General features: G+C 41.5%; 1 protein-coding gene across 1 annotated transcript; it reads right to left on the reverse strand.

Annotated features, from left to right (window-relative positions):
• Window positions 1–3,991: 3,991 nt before the first annotated feature.
• CRKL (CRK like proto-oncogene, adaptor protein) lies at window positions 3,992–21,947 on the reverse strand. Its single transcript, XM_076352536.1, has 3 exons — window positions 21,214–21,947; window positions 17,215–17,677; window positions 3,992–7,968 (listed from the first exon to the last, which is right to left on the reverse strand). Exons 1-3 carry the CDS (start codon window positions 21,525–21,527, stop codon window positions 7,834–7,836), a joined length of 912 nt encoding a protein of 303 aa, XP_076208651.1. The 5' UTR covers window positions 21,528–21,947; the 3' UTR covers window positions 3,992–7,833.
• Window positions 21,948–23,631: the final 1,684 nt, after the last annotated feature.

Below are 23,631 nucleotides of genomic sequence, written 5' to 3' on the forward strand. Positions count from 1 at the left end.
GAGCCAATTTTAGCCTTTCTGTTTCAGACTCCCCCCGATGTGTCCCATGTCCAGGCCAAGGTGCTATTTCTTGCAGGGAAATTATCTTTGTTAATTTTAGATCTAGTTCTCCAAAGTGCTGAGTAGCCACAGCTATTCCAGGTAGTTGGGGGCAGTGGGAAGCATTCGGTCTTTGAGGGATATGACTCTTTCTTACATTGAGAAGACCAAGTCTGATGAATTACATTTCCTTTGTGCCATGCAGTGCATTAGGCTGGATGCTCAGCAGGAAGCCAGCCCAGTGCTGTATGTGTATCCGTCATCGCTGCAGACTCAGAGCCAGATCAGCAGCTGCGATACCTGGAAAGAGAAAAGCTGTTTCTCTTCAAGGTCAGTGGAGTAACGATATCACTGGTCACAAGATGAGGGCAAAAAGAAGGCAGTCCAAGATTACAGAAATGGATTCAGCACATAGAAGTCCCACTGAGAGTCCCCTGAACTACTTCATAATCCAGATCAAATTAGTAAAGTAACATAAAATACATTAAAAAACCCTGGGATTAGAGTCTAGAAACACACGGGGCCCGTAAGTCTGTAAATTACCTGGGGTAATTCATAGTAATGAAAAATGGGCAAGTTTGATTTTTATGTTTTTAATGACAAGTTAAGGATAGTGACAGTGTGCTCGAAGACCTGGCTGGGTTTGTCACTTCTGTCAGGAGCACCCCCAGGGGTCTCGTTGCCTGGCTTGGCTGCCAAGCGGTGGTGGGCTGAACAGGAGTCGAGTGCCAAGAGTTTCAAACCAGCTCCTGTTGTTCACTTATGTCAGTCCCTTCTGTCTTTTCAAAATAGCATCCTCCCCTCTGACTCACCGCTCCCCCTGAGTCAGCCGAATCTGGGGTGCTGGGGCAGTCCACAGGGGCAGCCAGGGGAGGGCAAAGCAGCATGCCCAGCACTGCCTTTCTGCCCCCGCCACCCTCTGACATGCAAGTGAGAGCGAGAGCTCGCACTGCCCCAGGGTCTGGAGAGGATTCATCAGATAGCGCAGACTGGGAAACACAGTACAGTGGAAGGGCGTTAACAGGCCCCGGGATCCACACTTTCTGTTGTGCTTTACTGCTTAATTTCTAGACCAAATGCACGATTACAAGTGGAGGATTTTTCAGCGCTGACTTTCAGCTGCCCTTGTTGAACCAGCCGGGACGTACAAAGCAGGAGCCGGTTCCCTGCGGATACCCCAGATTTAGCTCTGATCCCAATTGTCTGGTGCGCCAGCGGCGGGTTGGACTAATAACTCGTGCAGGGAGGGTTCTAGTTACAAAATGCCTGGAATGAAACGAGCAGGTGCTGGGAAGGTTATCTGAGGAGAGCACTGCGTTAATTCCCCATCGTCCCTCTCTCCCCCTGCCTGCCTCAGAAGCAGTGAGGATGGCATCTTCCGCAGGTGAAGCTGTGTCTAGCACACGAGGGGCTGCTGGGTTCCCCCGGTGAGCAGCCATCGCACTGCTGAACAGGGGCAGTAGCTCAGCTTTTGGCTCCCAAAGGTTGTGCTGGTGTGGAGTGGGAGCCCCCGCAAAGCAGAGATGGGTCCGAGTCACAGGGGTGGGCGCTGGGTTCCCAGGCTGCTCCCATGGGGAGTGATCCAGCTGGAGCAGTGCGTTGATAACCTGACTCAAGGTGGGCACACAACAGTCTGTGTTAGTGAGTTACAATAACTGGTGCAACTTTGGCTGTAGGCAAGCTCCTAGGGCTCAAATTTCGGAGCAGGAGGCTCGCTTTGGGACAGCTGTGATGGTTTCTTTCCCTGCTGCCTGCCTGTCCCTCTTGGACTTGCAGTCCTGCTGCAGGAGGGCTCAGCTGTTTGCACAGTGACCGCCACAGTTTGCAGCTCGGGGTATTAAGGTAACCTGAAATTGGAACGGCTTTACCTTACCACACTGAGCTGAGACTTGTGGTTCAACAGCTGCTACAAGAGCAGCTGATCTGCTCTCTGAAAAAAGGCAGAGGGGACAGCGTAAGGGACAGAAACCGCTACAGCTGCTCCAAGGTGAGCCATCACTGCTGGTGAATACAAACCCGAAGAGCTTTCCTACGCGCACAATCCACAGTATTGTAAATCATGTAAAAAATGACAAGGAAATGGGTTCATTTGCTGTGGCAGCACTTTATTTGAGTGTATTTAGGCACATTTCCTACTGGCGTAAGCTCAAGCAGACATACATCTGGTTGAATCTAAAGGGATGTTTACTATTGCACTGGTTTAGAAATAAAACCTTTCAATTAAATGAGGGTGACAAACTGGTAAGCCCAGCTCATCCCAGCTAGCTTGCACCTAAAAATTAAGGCTTACGCTGCGTGTTATTGGACTGACCTAACTAAACTAGTTCCCTTCTGATAATTGAAATGTGCCACAGTAAAGCGACCCAGCAACCCGCTCCTAGCTCAAGTGGTAGAAAGGGGTTATTTCTAAATACATAATGAAATAAGGGAATGTGGATTGTTGTGGCCTCACATCAATACAAAGTGGTACAGATTTATACTTGGTGACACCCGATGCGTTTTGAGGCACAAATAAAGTTTTTCCTGTACAGAACACAGGTATTTCAAACTCCCCCAAGCCCCTGGCTATCAAGGCACTTCATCTCCCCCTGCCTAGTAAAAGCACATGCAGTTGCTGCAGTGTAGTCCCAGAGAAGCCTGGATGTTACCGGTACAAAACCAAGGCCAGGCTGCTGTCTCATGCAGTTGCTGTTCGCAGCCCACCTTTGCATTAGAAAGGATGTGCGGCACCTACGTTCACTTGCATTGTACGTGTCTCACCACAGATGGGACCAGTGCTGCTGCGGCACCCATGGGTGTAATTCAGTTTGTAGGAAGCAGACCACTTGGTTTTGCTATGTAAATAGTAAAGCAAGAGCTACTGCAGATGTCAGGAGAAGCAGCTGCAGTAACAGGCCAGCACTTCCAGCTTTTGCTCGAAAGCTGAAGGCTTACAAAATAGTTTGAAACAGGGTTATGGGGCCTACTGCATGCACCTTACCTGTTCTTGCTTGCGTGTTTGAAATACTAGTGTTCTTCTCTGAAATGTAACTTGCCAAATGTGAGTATCTGACGATAAGACACTATGCAGAGTTGGCTATGAATGTTTATTGACATCGCATGGAAATCTGTACTCCAGAGAAGGCAAACACTAGGCTGTGAACACACCTACAAAGAGTCCAGGGAACCAGCGCAAGCTTTTTAGACTTTTCCTTTGCAGCAGTCAAGTCTGACATTCCTCTAAAGTTTTTCTCCTATATAAGATCATCTCAACTTTCAACACATTGTTAATGATTTAACTGAATGATCCCAAATATTTAAAAAACCCTTAAGTAAGTTCTGGTTAGTGCTATTCTTGATCTGGATTGACTGTAAAAAGGCAAAAGATGACCTCCTGGTTTTTTGACTTGCAAGAGCAGGTATTTATGTCATATTACGCTGGCACCTTTCAACAGTGGCTAGAATGCCAGCCACTCCGCTCTCCAGTACCTGCACAGGTTACGCCTTATTTACTCAAACAATAACAAGCTAAAGTCAAACCGTATGCATAAACCAGTCATTCTTACAAGCACAGTCAAGGGTATCACAGTAAAAGAAGGTCACGGTTTCTACAGAGACCTTTAAAAGCCTCGGCAAAAGAGCAGAGTTAAATACAGTGACGGGAAGAGCACTGAAGTGTCGGGTGTGAAGGTGGAAGAGACAGTGACAATCTGTATAACCAGAGATGCATCTTTTTCAGGTGAACCTCCAGAGCACAGCAGTATAGTCTGAGAAGAGGCAGGAGGATGGAATAGGAGAGTATCATTCAGCTTAGCAACACTATTTTCTCCTGCTTAATTCTTCCTTCGATTCTGGGAAATTTGGGTTGGCACTCTCATTCACCCACAAAACAGGGCATCATAATGACAGAGTAAGGACTTAAACGCTCTGCTAATATTGTCAAGGTTTTAAGACTAAAGACAACAAATAATACTGTAAGTTGAGGCAAGTTTTATTTAGACTGTACAAACAGGGCACTGGGGAAAAAAAAAAAACAGTGGCTTGATGTTGGGACCAGTTCTATGAAATAAGTGGAGTAAGAAATTAAAAAGGCACTAATCTTAAGAAAAGACACTCCATATATTCTAAGAATATAATTCATTTAATACTGTTAATCTTATAGCACAAAAAATAAAACAAGCTATGATCCCCAAAATAAACTTTAAAAGCTTAGACTTAATATTATTGCCTGAAGATCATGGTCTTTAAATTACATATTGTGTTTTAAAGTTTACACAGTGAAGACTGTCTCAAATACAAGGCCACCTTTCCCACTGCAATAACCGTATCCTTGTCCCAAAACACACTTTCATTTAACACGAGTAAACAGAAAACGACAACTATACAAGAATGCTTCCACTGGTCCCAAAAGGCAGTCTTTTAGGCAGGTCTCACTTTCAAATGCAGGTATTAAGGAAAATGCCTGAAAACTTGACTAGAAAACAAAGGCAGCCCACTCGTTCCCAGGATGTTAATATAATATAAAAAATTATTTTACAGGCACATGAAATGGCACAAAGAATGCTGTTTTTCCCTTTACAAAAATAATGCTCAGGCTCTTCGGAGCCCCAACCCAAACAGGATATTCCCTTTTGTTTATTCTTTCCCAATTTGTAAACAATCATGAATTAAATTAGCGCTTATCCAGTGATGGACACTGATTAAAAGAGTTTTCATTTAAACTTTCAGACTGGTCAGAGGCTTCAATGTCTATATACACATGTACACAACAGGAGGAAGTCAAACAGTAAGCCTTTCATGATGGTTAACTATTGTGGCACCAGGTAATTAAACCAGCTCCTAGTTCAAAAGCAAGAACAACTTTAATGGTGCATAGATTGAAGCCATCGCTTGTAGGCTCACATGTGTCATTTTAAGTATACCTTACACGCCCAAGGAACATTTACACTGATAGGTTATCACTCAAATTTAAGAGGCTTCATAAAGCAACAGACAGCACGTGTAAGCAAGCAACAAGCGATTGAGAATCCAGAATCCTTCAAAGAGAAACACAAACTGATCAAATGCAGTCTTTATATGAAAATACTTGTCTCATAGTAAAATAGCAAAGACACGTTTTGAAGCAAGGTTACAATCAGCTTAGGCTGGTCAGTATGCTACATTTAAACCACATTTAACATACCTGAACCACACTGCCGCTGCTCAGAGAAACACTGTTCATCTGTGGCCCAAAACCAGGTTCAGAGAAATTTAAGAATTCTTGTCTTTGCATCAGATGCCACTACACACATTTTGCATAGTTTTGAAGGTAAAGTATTTTGCTTTTCTGCAGTATCAGAACATAATTAAACCTAAAACAATGCTTGTGTTCCAAGTGTATACCTTATTCAATGAGGGGATGAGTCAAGACATTTATTTCAGTGGAAAAAAAAATCCAGGTCAAAAGCTGTGTTCAAGATCTCAAATCTCACAGTATTTATTTACCATACAAAGGAAGAATTCTACAATCAGTCTTCTGAAGAACTGCCTCTAACTAGGTCAGGTCTGAAATAAGATTTCTCTGCAGCAGACTGAATTTAGTGCAGTTTCTGTGTTCAAAAGATGACTTTCAGTAGTACAATCTGTCTAGTAAACTTAAGGGTATAGTTGGGGCACAGAAAAAGCATGACCTTCTTTAGTTAAGAGAGCTGCATAGCTTTTCTTTGCAAGACAAAATGTCAATGCCTATTGTCAAGAATTACTCTTACAGCACCAAACACTTCAGTCAATGCTACTCTACTTCACAGTTAATTTGGTAGTAAAATGCTCTACAAGAACTTCTAGACTGTCAGCCACTTGATCAATACTACAGAAAATAGCTAACAGATGAACAGAGAGACTTTAAAAAAAAAAAAATCCCGGCATTTTGAATGTCTTGTTGCAAACGCCATTTTTGCATTTCTTCAGTGCCTTCCAATTAAGGATCTCGCGGCACTTTCACATGAGCTAAGAACAACGTGCTTTTTTTAGGATCAAGCGACACAAATCAACAAGAAAACGTGCTGGAACTTAAGACAACAACTTTTATATAATTTGACATTTATAAGAACCGGGGAGATTCTGCGGGTGTCTGAAGTTTCTCACTTTGCTACAACTGACAGCCTTCAAAAGTTGAAAAAAATGGGGGCTGCTCTTTTCCTGTCAGTTTCTGCAACAGACTTTGCTTTAATCAGGCTGTCTGAAAAGGGAGCTTTTGTTGTTGTAGTCTTTGCAGACATGTATTCTGTTAATTCAGTGTTCAATTATTTTTAAAAGAGCATTCCAGTTCACCTACAAAACACATGTAAAGAAGACAGCGCAGGATACCACTGTACCTAAGCTTTCATATCCTGTACACAGGCTAAGGACTTAACCTGTGTGGCATGAATTGTACTTATTTAGCTGCAGCCATATAGTTCGCTACTGTAAGTACAATTACAGCAATATAGCTTATGTACAGAAAAAGGGAAAGAAGCTATACTGATCATAGACACTTTTGTAGCCTCCTCCAGCCTGAGCATTCATTTATCACATGGGGGAACCCAGGCAGCTGACTCCAATTAACCATTTTCTAGAGGATGCTGGGAGGGGGAGCGATCCAGGGCAGATATAAACCAGAGCCAACTCATTTGGAAGGGTAAAAAACGATGGCAGCATGCAGAGGACTTGGGATGCAAGCAAGGAAAAAAGAGGGAGGAAAAAAAAGAAAATGAAAGCAGCTCTGGAAAAGAAGCACGGCAACATGGAGACACCCTAGAAAAAAGGTACTGTGTTTGAAAAGGAGCTTTCCACAAGCTAGGGCTGGCATAGCTAGGAAACTTTGGAGAGATAAGGGAGCCTGGAGAGAAATGGGTATAAAAGGTGTATGTTTAAATAAGAGGGCTTTATCAATATTTACCAAGTTCTGTCCTACTCCTCTCCTACCTCTCCACACCGTGGCAATCTGATCAATCTGTCTACCAAGTAACAGCTTGGTGACAAGCACTTCTATACTAGTAAAACTACACTTTCACCACTGCAGAAGAGCTGTACATAGACCAGGCCAAAGTGTTTCCCTTTAAAGCTCGCTTTCTACAGTTAGTGCTTGCAAAAATCAACAGAAATGCATTAAGTATGTCAAAAACAGGTTACAAGTATCAACCCCTCCTAAGTTTCCTTATAAATAAATGCCTCAGCTTTAATGCAGCTCAATCAATGGTTATTTGCATTTAACACACACTGTTTCAGGAAGGTCAACAACAAGCTTAAGAGTTAACAGAAGAGAGCAGCTTCTAATACAACTGCTTAGAGTACATAAGCTTCAATTATTGTCCTTTAAAGAGACCATAATTTTAAATGTACTACCTTAGGACAGGTTCTCTTAAAACTAAGTCTTCTTCAGTCCTAAAATTGCATTTTTGTTGTTGCTTTTTGTTGAACAGTAATGCACAAGTTGCATGTTTGATCTAAGATTAGGGCTCTTCCTACTGAGCAAGTCAGAAAAAATCCAAGGAAGTCTCAACAGGAAAGGTTTTCTTCCCATACTTCTCTGCTATACACCACTTCAGTCTTCTCCAGCTTAAGGCCCAATAGAGTTTTAAAAGTGAAACTAAATTCTGCATGATGCAACTATGGTATGAAGGTCAGGCAGTGACTTCAGTTGTATGTATTCCAAATGTATATTAAAAGAACCGTCAAACTGCATCAAGCTGGAAAATGGGCAATGCTAGCAATGTGCCATTAAGTCATCATCCCACCTCAAACAATGCTAATGATAGCCAGGAAAATGAAGCAGCAGTGTAAACTGGGCAGAGGGAATCATTCGTTCTCATCTGGGTTTTGAGGGTCAAATATTTTGACATGCGTGAATGGGAAGAGCCCTTTTCGACCGTTGACTTCTCCTTCCCACTGACCGTTTATATTCATCCTTGTAACCTTCACAATGTCTCCAACCTGCATAATTAAAAAAAAGTTATCACACATGGGAATCTCACCTCTGATACAAATCAAATGAAGAGGAACAACAAATACAAGCCCATCATAGGGAAAAAAACCCACCCTCTTCTTGGCATAAGGTTCAATTGAAAAGAAAAGTTACTTTTACTTAACTAAAATACCAACATTTTGCTGCTAAACATGATAATGTCTGCAGTCTTTTTCAGACTCTTAAATAAATTTATATTCACATATTCAGACACATTGCTGAACTACACCTTTTCCTATAGGAAAGCTTACAACTTCATGCAACAATATGTTTAGCTTAGATATAAATTAACATCACTAAAGCTACCATCAGTAATGAGATGCAACATCCATTCAAAAGAGCACAGGACTTATACTGGTTTTAGCATCAGCTGGCTTATTTCAAAGGAAATTTAGTTTTTCAAAGAGAGACTCCTATGGCAAAGAAACCATTACTTGAAGTTCTAGTTCTGATTATCGCAGTCTAATAAGCTTCTGTGGTTTCTAAAATAATGGCACACTTCCGAAGCAGGCAAAAGCAATCTCAAAACTTTTTTTTTTTAAAGTATTAGATGTACAGATTCTAGCTTTATTTGTCATTTTCACCTCTACTTCCTGCCAAAGAATTTGAAACAGGAACAATGACATGTCAGGCCTTTCCTACCATAACTGTGTCTCTTCCTGTTTGGCAGTGAAAGATGAGAAAAACTAAACTATGATCAAGTAAGAAACATCAGCCCAAGTGATGGTAAGTTATACCCTTATCATTGTTCAATGCCTGTATTTAATTTGGATTAGGATAATTTACAAAGCAAATTATCCAATTTGACAAGTAGCATTTAAGACTAGCTAAATAGTGATTTCTCCCTTAAATGCTTCAGAATAGCTGAACACGTGGTCTGTTGCAGCAGCTCTCTAACTTTACACCTCCCTTCCTGTTTACTTAATTTACTCTATGTGGTTAACTATAGTAAATATTAGAAGAGTGACATTAGCAGCTAATAACTAATTTCACAAAAAGTAGAACCAGCCTATGACCAATGGCCAACAGTTCCTAAGTTTCTTCCCCAAACTAGGTCCAAGCTCTCTGTAGTTGAATCTCAGTTACCAAGCTACTTCCAAAGGTAACTAGCTTTGATCTTCTTATTTAAGGAAAAACTAGATTTTAGTCCTGATACAGTATGTATAACAATTTGTCTACATTACCTAAATAATATTAAAATTTAGAACTGATGCAGACAGTTTAAGGACCTTGGCCAAGGGCCTTAGATTAAAACTTTTCAGGTAAGACCTGTACATTTTCTGTTAAAGAATAAAACCCTGAGTTTACAAAACAGTGTGCATGTCACTAGATGATCTGAAGCCTGTTTAAACCAGGTACCATTACTCCAATAGATATTTTTTGAAGATCACTCAGAAGCAAGAATCCTTAAGTGAAGTTTAAGATCCTGTAATAAACTCCTTGGCAGTCACTCAGTGTTATATCTCTTAAAATTTCTCAACCTTTGAAACTCATTTTAGAGATTTAAGCTTTATGTTGTATATTAGAATGAAATTAGACATTTAAGCAAAATGTGTTGCTCCACCCCCCCCTACTTTTTCTCTACTACGTGGGTTGTCTGTGGCCCGCCTGCCTCCCCAAATTTGAGACCGTCACACTTGGAACAATTGTAATCTTGTGCTTTTAAGAGAGGAGAAAACCCTCTGAATTCCCATAAGTTCTTGGGATATAACTGAGACCATATTACTTTCTTAAATGGACATCTTTACTTACGCTGTTCATAAACTCAAACACGAAGCCAGCATGTACTATTAAGTAGTTATACACTGCCCATGATAGTTAGCACATACATATAGCATTAATTTGACTGGTTTTCATCTCTTCACAGACTACTGCAGCATGCTTTAATTGTGCATTTGCTAAAAAGCACAATTTGTCAGACTTTTCACTGAGTAAAGGCTAGAGAAAGCTTTAAATAGTAACAAGATGACCTAAACAGGAACCTAACAAATGTCTCTTTAGGAAAAGGCTGTCTATAAATACTCAGTGTTACATTGCTGGATTTAAATAACCCTTGAAGACAGATCCAAGTTCCAAGTTTTAGACCCAAATTCAAGACACAGCCAACATCGCAACAGTTAAAACCTAGTAAGAAACTGCATTTGCACCACACCATAAAACCAATCCACTCTCAAACACTTTAATCTTATTCATGGAAGAAAAAAAACATCTGTAGCACACTGGATCAAAAACATGGACCTGCATTTTCTGGGAGCCTGACAATTTAATTCTGCTCACGTGCTGTAGAAATCAATCCATTATTCATTTTGAAGCTCTAGAAAAAGATATCCTTCAATTTGACTTTGAATGATTTCTACAACATGAATAGGTTTGAAAGTCTTCTTCAGCTAAGTGAAAAAAATATTTACAATATAAGTCTATTGCATTGCAGCAAACTGCCATGTAGATTAACATGTAAAATGTTCTTTAGACTGCTGGGTGGGCAAAGGTGCTACAAATCAGTATCTGCCATTAAAGAGTGCTAGCTGATAAAAGCACTCAAATACTCCCATATGCCAAGAACCACTGGAATAGTAAACTGCTTTGCAATAACTTTTTATTATTTTTTGAGAGTTTTTTTAAATGAAAGCTTCTGAAAATCCTCTTGTGCTATATTATTTAAAAAAATGCAGTTCCCCTGAGAAGATTAAGTGAAACAGGATGTTGAAATAAGGTTTCTAGAGAAGGAACCTTGATGTCATGACAGAATAATTCATGGATCTTATGTTAAAGACCTCCATTTTGACAATGTCTAGAAGAATCTGGTCGAGTAGTCCCTCTATGTAATTCTTCCCCAAAGTACTAACTAAAAGCAATACTTGGTAAATGCTTTTTAAAGCATCTATAATATGGTCAGCTGAGGTGTGATCTTCCACTAAAATTATTTAACACACTGTTTTTTTCAGAGAACATTTTAAGCCAGTCAGAAGGATTGTCTTATGATTAGGCACAGGACAGAGTCAGGAGACCTGGTTCTATTCTCATCTCTGCCACAAACTTCCTGTATGACTCTGGACAGCTCATGGCCCTTATCTGTAAATTAGAATAATGCTTCCTTAGTCCCAGCATCTCTCAGATAAGTTAGTTCACTTGTAAAGCATGCCAGCATCGCTGGATGGAAGTATCAACTGCTGAAATGAGTAATACTTCTGAAATGCAGCCATTTGGTTCCACCCAAATGATAAAAATCAAAACGTATTTTAGATAGCATCCTTTCATTATGTCCCTGTTACAGCATGAATTCAAAGCCCTGGGGAAACACAAGCTGTGGAACATGCCAGTCAGAAAGGTTACTTCATTCACTCTAGACTCTTCCATACCTGTCTTCCATTTGAAGCTGATTCATACACTGCAAAAGGTTTCCTGCATGCCATTTTAGTCACAGTCAACCAATTCAATGTGTTTTACAGATATTCCAACAATTGTTATGTTAATAGTTCTATGGCTGACAGAGTTCTGTAATACAAGTTTAAGGAGATAAAAATGCATTAAAACTCTAAATCATCATTTTAGCCCACTGGGTCAATAGCTGTGTAAACATATTGCTCTCTGGAATTTATGGGGTGTTGAATCTCAGTCATTATCCTAATTAGTGTCACAACTCACCTTCTTTGGCAACACTAGTCTTAGTACCAAAAATGAAACAATTGTTCAGACCAGCTGCCTGTTCTGGAGAAGAATAAACAAGGCTCAACACTAAGAAATTACTTGATATCCCATTGTCCCCAAAAGGTATAAAGCTGATCTACACAAAAGAGGCAGAGTTCAGTCAGACTGCAAACAGGACAAAGTGACACTGAAGTAGCTGGTACTTTACGTATTGGAAGATTCAAGAAACCAACAGGCTGAAAGCACAGCTTAATTATCCTTCACTTCTGATGTTGTGTGCCAGAAGAAGAATAGTTGATGCCCAAACCAAAGAATCAAGTAGTTCAGAGGAAAGACCTTCAACCATTCTTGAGACATGAAACCAGGTCAAAGGGCAACATAGAAATGTTGAAGTCCTAGATGCAATTAATCTAGCCTCATCTAGGAACAGAGTAAAACAATATAAGTTTGCATTTCAAGTATAGCTAGGACAATTGCCAGAGTTGGGGTTGCAGCACCACAGATAAAGTGCTGCTTTTCATTAAATGATGGTAGCCAGTCTCCAGCTGATTAAACCAGCTGTCATGATTGCACAGAATTTGGAGAGCTCAAACTCCCACAAACCATCATTCTTGAGCTATACTGAATCTCATTGCAGCACAGGATCTTGTCTAGGTTATCCATGTCACTTTCAGTTTCATCTGAAAACAAACTCTGCAAACAGTTCTGAGGGTGAATGTGAGGCACTCAGCACTATCATGATGGGAACCACCAATAACTTTGACTGGAAAAGGAAGTTACAAAGATTAAGACTGCACACAAAATCTCTGAAGTAACCGTCAGTTGTATTTTCAAAGGTAGCATACTGAAAAGTTGGTGCATGTCAGCATGCACCTGCTGCCAGGAATCCTGCTGCCAATATCACTTTCAATTCAATAGTTATCAGAACTAAAGCTCCCCAATCAACACCTCACACTACACAAGTATAGGCTCAATATTTTGCTTAAAATCTAGACCTTGTGGGTTAGATGCATTTTAATGTTTAACACAGCAATACTAAGTTTCCTTGGCTTAAGAAAAGCACAATGCTTGTTGTCTAGTGAAAGTAGCAGCCTAATTTCCTAATTAAGAAAGTTCTACTACTAGCACATTTTGGCCTACTTGTCTCAACTTTCCTTTGAAGAGGAAAAAAGTTAACTCTAACCTAATTGTAACAAGCTCAAGAGAAATATTATGTCAGTTATATAATTATGGTGAATGGGTATTTATTTCACCAAAACATCTCAGTGACAGGTTAACTGTATTAACAAACATACATGTGTATGTTTGATATATTATGAACTACTCAATACTGTAATGCTGGCACAGGTCTAGAAAAAGCCATCATGACTATAAAAACTTTGCTATAAAAATATAGTGAAGCTCTTGTTTAAAAAAAAAAATCTTCAGATTCCATAAGACTGTCATGTTAAGTCTGGAGATGAACTCTAGGACTATACTACCTTCAAAATGGTCTATGACACTTATTACAGTGTTTGCAACATATTTAAGAACCATTTTTTAAACACATGGCAGACAGAAGTCTAGTGGCTGCTGCTGGTCTCCCATTTTCTGGTTCCTTATGTCATTTCATTCCATTTTATAAGTGAATTTGGAATTTGTTGTTCACATCCTGAATCAACCTTCAAACAGTTCACTAATTTTTAAGGGAATTATCCACCATTAGTTTATCTACTGACTATGCTGGACATAATAAACTTTGTGTAGAAGTTAGTGATCAATCGACTACTTTGGATCTAAACAAGAAGTACCCAACTACCAAGAGATAAGCTCCTTTAAGGTAAAACATACCAGGTCTTAGTCTACTGGGCACTGCATACACTTCACATGCTGATTAGAGCATGCCACTTTAAAACAAGGCTTCATTGGTATATTATTAACAGGCTGGCTATAGAACTACAGGTTATTAAATGCTGAGAAACTTTAAGGTAGACTTCACTGCTCTGTATCATATTAACACTGCCAAAGAATCTCTGTTCTTACAAAATTCATCACCTCCTGAAAGTGCTATCCTGTATAACCTTTGAACACAGGATTGCCCTCCTAGTTTTCCCAAAGAAAAGCAGGATTGAATAACCCTGTAATGTAGTGTACGTAATGTAATATGTACTGTATATGTAATGTAGCAGTACATAACCCTGTAATGTAGAGTTCTAGTCCCAATAAATACAGGACACTATCCCTGTCCTTCATATTCCTTCCTCTAGAGCACCAGAAAGGAAGGAAATTGCTTCTTGGCTAAAAGCACAGAAGTAAAGAAACAGATCTGGGTGGTTGTTTTTTCAGTGGTGGGTTGTTTTTTTTTTTTTCTTTTTGTGGTTTGGTTGTTTGGGGTTTTTTTTTAATGCAGTATCCATGAAAATACTACACACAGTAGTAGTAAAGTTAGTTAGTTGGCAGTGAGAAACTGCAGACTTCAATCATTTCATTAAAAACATTAAATCTGAACTGCCAAGGTAACTAACTCAACTGACAACAGTATATGTAAATCTTAGAAATACATTTAATTAATCATAGGCTTTACTAATTGTTCACTGGTGCAGGGAGATGCCCAAAGTTATATGTATACCAGCTGTACGCTTTGAGATAGTAGCTATACTTAAAACTCTTATTTTAGCTTATAAACAGATTACTATTTATTTTTTTATTTTAGAGAATAAAAGTAAAGCATATAATGCAGTAGGACCAAGTCAACATTTAGATGTTAGTCACTTCAGTAATACCAATATGAATGCTAAATAGTTTTAGCTCAGCAAGGTCCAAATTGTAATAAATGCCATATTAATTAGTATCCTTACAGGAACAACACTGTAGGTGCCCTGAAACTGTCACACTTTAAATACTATTTAAAATTTAAACACTCCATCATTACCCAACCAAACAGATCTTGTTTCAGATTTTCAGCAGAATATTCACTTTTTTTTTTTACAAGTTACTTCATGTGAGACATTTTTAAAAAATTAATTATACCTTCCCTACAAAACAAACTTCTTTGTAACAGGCTATGAATATTTATCTTTTCTTAAAGAAAACTTCTGACAGCTTATGTAAACAATAGCATGAAATAGAAAAACTGGACTTGCAAGGAGAGAGCTTGTCCCATTTTCAGGCTGAACCCAGGAGAATGACATCCCTCCACTTAAAAGGAAGTCAAGCAGATTACCACGCAATAGCTTTACTTACTCCAGATGGTATTCTCTTCCTTTTAAGTACTGTCTGTGTGCTGACCACACAAAGCTAGAGCCAGAAGACAGATATTTTGCTCTCATATTGTTTTATCAGTTTAAATGAGATTACACAATCAGGCACTGTATAATTATACTACCAAGGTGTTCTACCTGTACAAGCTGAACTGTGATTTAGAGTACACCTATACTAAGGTGGAGTACTGTCAAATACTATTATTCTGAAAGAACACCATTAACTTTCTTCCCCAAAACATTCCGTAACCTGTTCTTTCCCTACCACTAGCTACTTTCAGCGCTCTTACAAAACAGAAGCTTCAAATGGTCCAGATTATTTAGTGACACGTAGAGCCCTGACAAGGCTGGGATTAAATACATGACCAGGGCCCAGCAGGTTTTAGGCAATCTGAAGGAAGATCATGAAAAGAAGTTGGGGGTTTTTTTCTTTAAAAGTAGTATATATGACAAAAAAAATATTGCTATAATGAGGTTGCTAAAGTTCCCTATGCATGGATAGATACGGAGAAGCTGTAATCACTGATTTTAATGAAAAATTTAGATTAATTCCCAGAATTCTACTTCTGAAGCCTCCTGAGAAGCCACAGTGTGGCTAAGGTGCTCTTGCAAAGAAAACAGACTACATAGGAGGACAAAATATGCCAGCAGTGGAAGACATGAAGACACGAGGCAATAAGTGATTAGAATTCAGTGGAAGAGAAGAATCTCTTAAACAAAACTTCAGCAATTTGAAGATTCAAAAAAATTCAAATCTACATGTTAGTCAGAGAATTAATCCTACTGGTATACTAGAGTAGCTAAAATGACAGGATTAACTAGGTCACTAAAGAGGAAGTCAGAAAAATCTATTTGTGAGAACCATCCTTCCAAGCAGTTCTGCTACCCTGCAGCAAAACAAGTTCCCTGAAGTAATTCCATGACACATTGATAACAAAATCAATCGCTTGCCTAGCTTTGTTTTCAGAAGCATCAGTAGTTTTGGCAGCAATCTTCTGTACAGTGCAGTTGGCAGTGAATTTACACTTTGCTCTATGATAATTTTCACACACTGTTCACAAATAACAAGCTGCTAGATTTCATAAGACTCAAGGAAAATCCCGTGATACATATTTAACTTTTAACCCCGTAAGAGTAATCACCTGTAGAGGTTTTACAAATACAGGAGGAAAAACACTTAGGGCAACTACTATGAATAACTGGAAGTCACAAATATAATCTTTCAAATTTCAGTCAAAAGTATCAGTTATAGGTAACAGCTTTAACTTGCAAAGTAATTGAGCAAAAGCAACAGGAACAGTTCAAAAGTATTTTTAAAACCACTATTATTTTACTTGCTAAAATGCTGTTGCTTCCTTTGCTTGTTTCCTTGCATTTGCTCCTTGAAGTATTGTAGCACGCTCAGATTTCATCTTTGAGACTAGCACTTTTTCCAGGTGAGACATTTTTGAACTATGGGTTAACTAGCCTTCAGTGTAATCTAAATGTAAAAGTAACAGTCTCAGTGTTCTGGGTATAGCTTTAAAAACTTCTTCCAATCCATCATTTATGCCAGTTAAACTACAATTGTAACATGAATTCTTTACCATTTAAAGAATAAAGCTCTAAAGTCTTAAAGACATCCCTAATAAAAATAAAATAAAAAATGCTTTGGCAAGCACAGGAACTTATTACAGGTTCTACACAAGTTTAGAGGCTACACTACAGCCTTTCATCTAACCCCCTCGCCCCCCCAATTTAGGTCTTAAGGTTTCTCAAATTTTCCACTTTTGAAAACTGAAGTAAAAGGGACTACAGTACTTCTGATCTATTTCTGCCCAGATTTCAGCTCTCAGCACCAGACACTCAAGTGCATCTCATACTACAGGTGAGGATCAGAAAGACTATGTTTATCAGCGATCCTTACCTATCTCTGAAGGATGCTACTGCCAGTTCTCAGCCTGGAACACTGCACTGATTAATGAAACATCTCTTTCCTTCCCCAAGATTAGGTGGAGAAGCAAAGTTATCCTCTCACTAGCACTTACTTCCACAGCAGGATGTATGCACTCCACTACCCTTGTAACATATTTGCACTGTCAAACAGGCAAGAAGAGAGGGTAAATACAGGTCCTGAAGTGACTTGGTCACTTTTCTCAAAGGAAGTGGTATAGGTGAAGCAATTTCTGTAGATCTTTCTTCAGAATTTAACCTAACTTCTTCTCAGTCTTTTGACACAGATAAGCAGACTCCATATGAGTCATCCACACCAACTTTGCCACTAACATTTTTTAGATTCTTATTTTACATAACAATTGCAAACCTTAAGACCTGAGAGGAAAAACTTACCTCTAATGCCAGCGCAGTCTTGTCATAAGCACAGGGTACTCTCTTTTGGATAGCTTTGGCATAGACTGGTCCATTCTGTGTCGATGGCAGAGGATTGATCACTGCTCCAGGTGTACTCGATACTGAGGGAAGGGGACTTGCAGTTTGAGGCTGAGCATAAGCATGGGCAGGTTCTGGAATACCGTAACTGTTGGAATTCCTGTTTCCATGCTTTCCATGAGAAGATCTGACTAGCTTTTCTACATAAGGAACAGGAATCATCCCAATCCGACCATCCTTGTTTCTGGCACTCCACCACTGTTCTTCTGGCTTCTCTACAATTACCAGTATCTCGCCCTTTTTAAATGGAAGATCCTCAGCATCATTGCCAGGAAAGTCATATAGAGTCCGAACATACTCCACATTTTCTTCTGCAGTGGACATAGCAGGGGCAGATCCAGATCCCATTGGTGGACTTGGATACCTAAGTTTAAAAAAAGATTTGGTATAAGCGATAGCTATTGTTTTGTATTTTCAGTAACAAGGCTAAGTACCAGTTTTACAGTAGGAACACCAATTAGAGGAGAATTACTTATTCAGCTTTGTAACAAAAGTATTGGCTTGATAGCACTGCGAGGCATTTAATGAGTAACTCATGCTTTCAATTAATTACCTAAATACCCAAATTAGCATCCCCAGAAACCCAATAAAAATCTATCACAGATGCAGAAAATTGGGAGAAATAATGCAAAATCTTCATCCACCTGTTTTGGATTGTTGTGAGGATCTTAGGGTAGAATAAAATTAATTCTATAGCTTAAGTTATGAGAGTCATGATACATAAAACCAAATGAAAATTATTTGAGTGAGTTGGGGTGGAGGGGCTCTTGGAAAGCTAAGTAATCCTCTTCAGTTCATCACATCTACATTTTTAACTTCAGCTTCCACTTCTAAAGAATTCAGTAACTCTAAATGCTAGACTTGAGGGACCATAGTGGGAAAAGGGAACAAAAGTAAGAGGAGAGCATAATAAACACAGTTTTCTAACTCAAAGCTAGAAGTCCAATGTTGTCTTTCTGACTGGTAGTACAGCATCTTTCTAAACGAATCCTACTACTTACATGCAGAATTTTGGGGACAGCCAGTCACATTTATACTGAAAACTCCTTTCTTTAAGAAAAGAGATAGGCAGATCCTGTGGTTTTAGGAGACAACACTTTTCCTCTCTTTTCTGGACAGTAATATGGAATTAAGCTCCCTAATCTTATTTTTACAACTTCAACTCTTGAAGGGTTGTTATAACAGAAAAATTATTAGTTTCAAAGTACTTATCTTTACTGCATATTTAAATACCTAATAACCTAAAAGTGACATCTTCATAAAAGACAATATGAAATATTTGCAACCACTGGTAAGAATGGAGTAAGAGGTGAAAAAGCTAACCATCTAGAAATATTCCTTTGCCTTATTAACCATAATATTACCTTTAATTTATTCACATCATTGTTTATTACTATGCCCATCATCTGTCCAATACAGTCACTTCATTGTGTGTGATAATACATAAGATTGTTCATCAAATGAGACTATTTTCACTGCAATCTATTTTCATCATTAAAATTTATACATTTTATTCAAAGCAGCTGTCAGAAATCTTAACATATATAGGCCACAGCAGATACTTATATCTAAGCTACGGTAGCAAGAATGCATGTCATTAGCCTACTTCAATTCTCTCTTGCTACTTGCAAAATAAGATGGAAGTCAAATCCCTATGATTTTTGCAAGATATGCCAGAAGCCCTAAACAGAAAGACATATGCTTCTTTAAGACACCCTGCTGCAGCCAAAGCCCAGGGAGAGAGGGAACCCTTTAGAGAGCAGTCACTCTGCATAAGCAAGAGCTCAGGGACATCTGCAATGATGGTCAGAGCTCACCATTGACACAAAACAAATAGAAAGCTTAAAACAGTCAGTTTTCAACTGTTTTACAAGTTTAAAATGTCATCTCTGAGAGCTAAAAGTGTTGTAAGGCTATATACAACAAACTACTTAATCATACCAGGAAAACCACCTCTTCATACTATATTTTATGAAGTTAAAAGAATCAACAACCTTCAAAAGCACAAGCACCTGAGTGCAATCTTCCCCTGAAAATGCCGGAGAAATAAGAATTAGCAATAACAGTTCTGAAGCACATACCTGTCCACCCCTATTCTAAATCTAATCCACTAACTAAAAATAAATTTAAAAAAAAAATCCAGAAATGCTACCTCTCATCCTCCCTCTTGCAGCAGAAAGTCTCCTTCAAACAGAATTTCAAACCATCAACCATGTCATTGATTTTTCTAAGAGTTTAGAACAAAAATCATGCTAAGGAAAAACACCTAGTCGATCCCATTTGTTGCTTTATAAAAAAGCTTGTCAGTTCACAGTAGGCTAGGTCCCATCTGTCCCTGTATGCTGACAGAACAACATGCAATCAAAATCTTGAAAATAAGGTGGTACTAAAACATTTCACACAAGACTCCTAACAAATACCAAGTGAGCAAGTGGAATCAGCTAAGTTTTCAAGTGTTTTGAGAATGCCAAATCAGCCATTGCCATAAATTATTAAGAGCAAGTTTTTACATCCAGAAAGGCACAACAGTATCCAGGTTAAGGAGAACCGAGACAAGCATAAAGACTGCTTCAGTGTAGACTTTTTGCCTCCCAACTGTCCAGAAGTTTAAGCATGCACATAACATTGGGCAGCTCCATTTAAGCGTTCCTGCAATGGTGAAAGTGACTTTTTTTTTTCCACCTACCCATCTCCCTAGCTACAGCACAATCCCTACCCAGAAGACTTCTCAGCAACTTTAAGAGTTCTTGAAGCTAGTGCTTTCTGTCACATCCCTCCTATCACCTGACAGCTTTACAGAAAGACCTTTTTTGACCACTTGAACTTTTCAACTTGACAAGCTATTGTCAACCTTTGACGAGTTACTGATTGTCATTAAGAACTGGCCTATGCCAAGGTTAAATTGTGACTATAAACCTCAGAGCTATTCTTCCCCGCTAAGAACTTGCTAATCTGCAAAACATAGTAAGATTTTAAGCTGCAGAATTTAGAAGCAAACCAATTTTAATGTGTCACTCCTTTTCTAGCTTTTATTTCACTTCATTCTATCCAGGAAGCCCAAAAGCTTTGAAATAAAGGTACTGGGAAAGGCTTTATTAATTAAAAATAAGGAATATGTTCTAGAGTTGTTGAAAAGCAGTTTACTGATGCAAGTTGCAGGTATGTCCCATGTTGGGAACAGGACAAAGAATGAGCTCATAGCCAAGTCACATTTTCCCATCCTCCTAGAATAGCATTTCACAGTGTAGTGCATGCAGTATGCAGATGTAGATGAACCAAACTGTGAGAAATAAATGTTTTACATTTTTTTTGGGGTGGAAATAGCACTCTGAAAGTTTGGGAAATGCTGTCCTAGAACGTATTAAAGCTGCCTTAACAGGGTGAAGCAGTCTAACACATAAAGGCCTGTTCTATTGTAATCAGTGTGGATGCAGGGGCAGACAGCAACTTAAGCTCAGAGGCTGTACTTCAATCACTGAGAAGACTTGTGAACCAGCTTCTCAACCATCCTAGGAACCGAAGGACAATACCAGAAGAAAAGACTGACACAAAGCACGACCACACCCTCTTGCAAGGCAATTATAGCCAGTGGTAGAGATGTACATGGTACCTTTACATATGCCTACACACACTGTAAGGACAGGCCCCGTGCATTATATGGATGATTTGACTGAAAGAGCAATCCGTAATGGTCACTAGGATCCAGAGTGCTAAGAAGTACCACTGTTAGAAACAGCTTCAAACGAGGGCCATAAACAAATGTTTCCTTAGTATACATAGCATGGCCCTACATCCAGTGTTAAGATCCTGGAGCTACTAGGTTGGACTAAGACACCCCCCGCCTTGCGCCACCTCGAGCAAAGATGGCAGTGGGTGGGGCGCAGGGAGGGTGGCACTCACCTGGGCGCAGGCTCGATGAGGGTGGTGGTGTCCAGGTAGTGGATCTTGTAGAACTCCAGCAGGGCGGGCAGGTGCTCAAACTCCTGGTCGCCGATCTTAAAGCGGCGGTTGGGCAAGGAGTTAATGATGTAGTGGGAAACCCGGGAGTTCTCGGACACCGAGAGCACGTAGTCCCCCGGGCAGGTGGACGAGTCCCGCACCAGGAACATGCCATGCCGCTGCCCTTGCAACCGCGTCTGCGCCTCCGCCCGAGACACCGGGCCCACGTACCAGCTGGAGCGGTCCGACGAATCGAAACGAGCGGCGGAGGACATGGCTCCGGGCGGGGAAGGGGAAGGGAAGGGGGGAAGGAAGGTGAAGAGCCCGAAGGCCCAGGCGGAGGAAGAGACTCGGAGAAGGGAAGGCCTGGGTAAGGAGGCCTGGGAGGCGGAGCGGGCTGGGGGCTAGGAGGAAGCGGCTAGCGCCCAGCCCAGAAGATAGGAAGCCCACGGAAAGGGGAATAAGGGAGAAGGAAGCTCCGTGCCTCTGGAGGCAAAGGACCGAGGAGCGGCTGGGGTGGGGCTGGCCAGACGCGGCGGTCGGGGCCCCCGAGTCTCTCTCAGCGGCGGGGTGTGCAGGGCATCCTTCCCGCCTCTCTCTCAGGCCTGCGGCGGGCCCGGCTGGGCGGGTGGCGAAGAGCAGCGGCGGCTGATAAGGACAGTCGGCCCGGGAAGGTGGAGAGGATAGCCTGCTACCGTGCCTCAGCGCCGGAGCCAGGCGGGGGGGGGGGCGGGGGAGGCAGAAGCGCCGGGCTCCCGCTTTCTCCTATCGGTTCCCTCCCCTCTCAGAGCCGAGCACCAAAATGGCGGCGGCGCCGGGCGGCAGGAGTTCTCCGGAGGCACCGCCCCGCGCAGGCGCGCTGCGGCTCGCACCGGGGGGGGGGCGGCGCGGGGCTGCCGCGCGCCGCGGGGGGAGGGGCGGCCGAGGGCAGCCCAGGACCGTGCCCGCCTCAGGGGCCGGGCGGCCGCGCTGAGGGAGGCGGCGGGCTGGGGGGGCGCTCGGTGCCCCATCCTCGCGTCCAGAGGGGAGGGGAGGGAGGGCCCTCCTTCCCCAGTCCCTCCGGGCTAGAGTAATTCAAACCTTTCCCAGCGCGGCCGGCGCACGGGGGCTCCCCCAGTTGGGGGGTGAATGAAGGTGAATGGCCCCGGTGGTGTGTTGAGTTAGGCGGGGTGTGAGACCCCCGCGCCTTTTGCAGCCCCTCAGAGAGCAGGGCCGTCCTCTCCACACACTGCTTCCCTGGTGTGCTGCCGGCACGCTTTGCCACAGGTTGCCCCCAGAAAACTCTGCCCAGTCCTTGGGCTGAAGACATCTGAGGGAGACCCGCCAACGTACCTCCTGCCGTGTTCTCCCCATCCCTCTCTCAGCACATCCTCCCTCCTCGGTGCTGCCCAGCCCCCGGTTTTCCCCGCTTTGCCATGGTGCCCCGAGGCATGCTACCAGGCACCCTACGCTTCCCTTCCCTCCAGGGTCCCTCCTGCCCTGCGTCGGGCCTCCTTCCCCTCTCCACACCTCCTAGCTCGGTGTGATGCCCTGCAGCCAGGCACCCTGACCGCAGGCGGTCTGAAGACAGAGATCACCTTCCCTGTGGTTTTGTTGTTTTTATTAGTTGATTATTTTTTTAAGGAACAAAAGGGACCACTGTGATAATCTCCTCTGATCTCGAGATAACTTCCTATGTGCTCTAAGAGACAGTGTCCTGTTTCTTTATAGCCATGTTCCCAGATAACGGGGTCAAAGCCCTGTCTGCCTCGGGGCGCAGGCGGGAGGGAGGATGGTGTTGCAGACACTGAAGAGGAAGGAAACCCCGGAAAGGACTCAGCAGGCCTCACGGGCAGGGGCTGGGCAAGGACTTGGCATGTGGTACAGCATGAGCTGTTTGAATTTTAGAGGGAGGTTGGTGCGTGGTGACCTCAGACAAGCAGCGTGGGCCTTTGCATGGTCTGACTCATGTTTTGGAGGGCTGGCAGTGGCAATCAGCATGGCCAGCTGCAATAGGCAAGGGCACAACAAAATAACTGCGCTAATTCCCCACATGTGCTAGAAACCTTTGCAAATGTGAGTTTAGCTCAGCCTCATGGCTTTGTTTAATTTGTGCTTTTGATTTTGTTTTTTCATTTTGCTTTGAGGCTGGCAATGTGTAATGAAGCAGCACTTGAAAGCAAAAAGCATTTAAAATGGAGAAATAGATTTAAGGTTACTGTCTTGAAGTGCCTAACTGGTCTGTTGTGCAGTCTTACTACAGCTTTGCTGTGTTTCTTTCATGCTCTGCCTTTTCCAAAAGCTCTGTCACAACATGGTCTTTGTTTTTCTCTTTGTTCTTCTTCCTACATTGGCAACTAGTGCCAACTGAGGTGTTTGGATTGGAACATATGGGCTGTG

Source organism: Aptenodytes patagonicus, chromosome 15, assembly GCF_965638725.1.
Source record: "Aptenodytes patagonicus chromosome 15, bAptPat1.pri.cur, whole genome shotgun sequence".
NCBI lineage: Eukaryota > Metazoa > Chordata > Aves > Sphenisciformes > Spheniscidae > Aptenodytes > Aptenodytes patagonicus.

What these genes read in the sequence shown, in the direction of transcription:
- CRKL (XM_076352536.1), bottom strand. Translation starts at nt 21,527, where the DNA reads ATGTCCTCCGCCGCTCGTTTCGATTCGTCGGACCGCTCCAGCTGGTAC. An exon ending in CTCATCGAGCCTGCGCCCAG is followed by an intron (nt 17,678 to 21,213) that starts GTGAGTGCCACC and finishes TTTTAAACTTAG; the next exon opens with GTATCCAAGTCCACCAATGG. An exon ending in AGACTGCGCTGGCATTAGAG is followed by an intron (nt 7,969 to 17,214) that starts GTAAGTTTTTCC and finishes TTAATTATGCAG; the next exon opens with GTTGGAGACATTGTGAAGGT.